This window comes from Austrofundulus limnaeus, unplaced genomic scaffold, assembly GCF_001266775.1.
Source record: "Austrofundulus limnaeus strain Quisiro unplaced genomic scaffold, Austrofundulus_limnaeus-1.0 Scaffold18, whole genome shotgun sequence".
Lineage (NCBI taxonomy): Eukaryota > Metazoa > Chordata > Actinopteri > Cyprinodontiformes > Rivulidae > Austrofundulus > Austrofundulus limnaeus.
This window is the reverse complement of record NW_013952420.1, coordinates 973,869-977,619: the sequence shown is the minus strand read 5'-3', so window position 1 is coordinate 977,619 and position 3,751 is coordinate 973,869. Positions and strand designations below refer to the sequence as shown.

Here is a 3,751-nt window from a genome sequence, read left to right as displayed (position 1 = left end):
GACGGCTGTGCTGTAAACCAGATTCCACTGGTAGCCCTGAGTCCGTGCAGGCATGTGAGCAGCAAGCTGTGGACAAACAAGTTGTTGATGGAACGAGATCTAATAACTCATGTTGTTGGTTGTAATCAGAGGAAACTTGTTGCTGAGTAAAACCTACCTTCTGCAGCTGATAGTCATTGAGCAACTGGCTCTCATCGCTCAGGACAGGGAAGTCCTCTTCATCCTCGTATTCATTTTCTTCTGGTTCAGATTCCACTGAGCCGCATCGACTCAGGTAACTCTTCTCCTTCGCTGAGATTATCTGGATCAGAGCACAAGATGCAATAAACCAGTGAGAAAACAAATCAAGTTGATGTTTGCAGATTTCTCACAGTTTTTTCTCCTTTATATTCTAATGAACCCAGATAAACTCATCTCACCTCAACATTGTTTCCTCACAGCCTTTGGCTAAATAAAATGCTCTTATATGCTCCTGCTTGTTCTTCATAGCTCCTGATTTCTCTGTCAGGTTCTGCAACTCTGCTTTCTGAAAGCTCCATCCTCTTCAGATTTATTTTCACTATAACTGGGTGGAAACTCAGAACACATGGGCACTCATTGCTTAACCCCCACAGATTTTTGTATTTCTTTAGCTCGGAAGCTGTGAGACAAAAAAGGAAGAGGAAGGCCATCCCGACAGGGAGAGTTGGATTTCTCGGAATCTCAGGAATGCCATGCTCTCTCCTTTTACAGTAAGTTATGAGAAGCTGGGTTTTCTCCAAAACTGTTTACAGAAAAAAAACTTTTCTGAACATGATCCACAGGAATAAACAGTCCTTGTTTATTCTCTGGTTGTAACTGCACGTTTAGAACTTACCTCCCAGTTTTTTGAAGTACGGCGACCTTTTTCTGCAGTCATGTCCTCGTCCTTTATATAACTGTTGGGATCTTTCTTCTTGCTGAGACAAGACTTGCAGTGCTTCTTCTTCTTTTTGATGTACACATCTGGTGAGCATTCCACAAAGAAGTTGTAGAGGTGGTCCACCCTGCAGGCAAGTAAAGAACATTAAATAAACAAGAAGTTATCTTATTTAAACCAAATTAAATAAGTAACATGACGTAAAAAAAAAAACAGCACAAAGCACATGCACTGAAATTTATATTTCTAAAAAAAGATTTAACTCTTTTAAAACAGGTTTTTTGAAACAGGGTTTTTTGGCAATGTTATAAACAATCAATATCTCACCTGTTGTAGATAGCTCTTTGAATGACTGTTTGAAAAAAAAGCTTACATCTGAGAGCGTATGAGCTAAAGCTTAGTACAAGCCCAAAGTGGATTATTGCCCTCTCAAATCTCAAAAATCTATAACAAGAATGGGATTTTTAGAAACATTTACAGTTGCATTGATTTTGTCAAACCTGTTTTTCACAAAGCAGTCTGTGGTTATTTGTAATGACAAATATCATCTGCGGCAGCTAGCTGTAGCCTTTTTGCTTCAGCCTGAACTGTTTTTTTTTTGCAGTCATACCACATTATTTCTTGTAATGCAAATGAACTGTTAAAATTTTAAAAGTTGCATTTATGTGAATGTTTATACAAAAACCCACTTAAAAATCAATAAAAGTAATCTATTTAGGTTTCATATTTTCTGATATTTTTTTCTGATACTAAGATTGATCTGACCGTTGAAAATAAATTTTTGTATCGCAGAATAATGCCAGCTGGAATGTATAAAAAATGTTATGTATATTTTAGGAATTTAGTCATGATGACCAACGTCATTCGGTGACATGACTGTATCAGGAATTCCACCTTGTTTTTCTTTCCAGATTTTTAGGGAATTTTTTTTGTTGTTGTTTAGGAGTTCATTGTTTACACATGTTTTACTAATAAAACCCAACACAGTCTTTTTTGTAGCTTTGCAGCAGTTTGCAGCTTACATCCAATTAATAATTGTCATAACTGTCAAACAACAAACTAACATTATTCATGTTTGAAACATGTAAAAGTGAAATAAAAACTGATTTGATAGGCTACTATAACTATATTTATGGGTGTTTTATATTTTATTTTTATTTTTCAAAAGTGTGTGCCAGCATTTTTTTATTTAGTGTTCTTAGGCAGTAAATCTACAGGAAACAGCCGACATTATTCAGGTCAAAAGTAATTAGAAATGAGTTAGTTTCAGTCAGGAATGTAGACCTCAGGTTCAGAAGTCACCATCAGGAGAGCGCTCCTGCTTTCTACAGTGTAAGTTTGATGAAATCTGAGTCAGAATCTCAGTCATGAGTGTCAAATCTTACAATTTCACATTAATATTAATGCAAATCTAAAGCTTGTCACTCAGATTCAATAACTGAAAGTAAACACCCTGTTTTACTTACTGTCCAGCGCTGTAGGCAGCTCCCATAATCAACTGGAGTCAAAGGCGTTAAGTGTTAAGAGAAGAATAAAAGGGCTTGTTTATAGGCTCAGAGCTGAAGGACTATTATTCACTCAGGCTGTCATCCTTGCCTTTTATAAGAACTAATCAGCTGCTGAGAAAAGCCTCTTTCATCATTACCCCTCCCACTTTTAGCCAAACCCCCCACACGGTCTGCACGTACTCTGCAGTCCCTGAAGCAGCAAAACAATGTTTGAAAGCAGAAGGTGGTAAAATATTAACAGGAGCTGCCTGGGATCCTTGTCCTCCAGTGTGGCTGCAGTTCATGCAGCTATTGTGTTAAATTGAGGCTAACGATAAAAAAAGGGAGTTGACAGAACGATAGATGTCGGTTTGCTTGATTGTCTTTTTATTGTAGCATTCAGTCTCAGTGGAGGTCCACTTTTTGGTATCTTATCAGCTCATCAAAGATGAAGAATGTAGAAGATTACAATTAATTGAGGCTGCTAATATTTGCATCAAGATGATGAGGATATGTGTACAAACACAGGCTAGTGTAGACTGAGTTGGTAAAGTGAAGCTGTCAGTATTGCTCAGAGTTAGAATTTAGTCATTTTTGATGTTTACTTATTATAATGCAAATTACTTTGTTTATTAAACTGAGTAGACATTAACACCTCTGTAGTCTGCAGTCTGAGACTTATCTCATGGACTTTTTTAGGCACAGATCAAAGCATGAACATCAAGATTTAATCAATAGCTGTTGATTACACTGTTGATCAGCTGTCAATACCATTCAGTTCAGTCTTTAGTGAAGTTTAGAAAGAACATAAAGAAAACGTCTTAATTTATCTAATCATCCAAATCTGGTGTAATCCTGTTTGTGGGCTCTGTTCTCTGAGTGGTATTTACAAGTTACCTTTTTTCTTTAATGGATCTTTAGAGCCTTCTTTGTTTAAACAAATAACCTTTTTTAGCATTTTTAAATAAATGCACTTAATAAATTGAAACTACTCTAATTTCTTCTATTACAACCAACCACAAAAACATCTTAACACTCTATGGATTAAGAGCCTCAATTCCAACACTGTTAGAGCCAACAACAACAGTGGCTGTGTTTAAAAGCAAAGTGCAGATTTTCAGTCTTTCTCTTTGCTCAAACTTGACTATTCTGTCTTTCCCTTGTTCCGTATATGATCATTAAAACTTTTCACACAACAATGAATCAATCTTTTATAAATCAGCAGTTCAGGTTAACATACTGATTATAAACATTTAGATCATAACATGGTAAAACAGTTTAAAGCATTTATGAATAAAAAACATCTGCATAATCAAAGTGCCTTTGACACCACATTTTTGTAAAAAAAATATATACAGTATATATA

General features: G+C 35.9%; 1 protein-coding gene across 1 annotated transcript in view; it reads right to left on the bottom strand.

Moving 5' to 3' along the window:
• LOC106514209 (nuclear receptor coactivator 7) overlaps positions 1-2,472 on the bottom strand; it is a gene marked incomplete in the record, with an annotated part of 4,639 nt that extends 2,167 nt beyond the window's left edge. The window contains 4 exon segments of the mRNA XM_014003361.1: positions 1-66; positions 158-301; positions 857-1,025; positions 2,365-2,472. Coding sequence (XP_013858815.1) covers positions 1-66; positions 158-301; positions 857-1,025; positions 2,365-2,390 — 405 coding nt within the window.
• Positions 2,473-3,751: the final 1,279 nt, after the last annotated feature.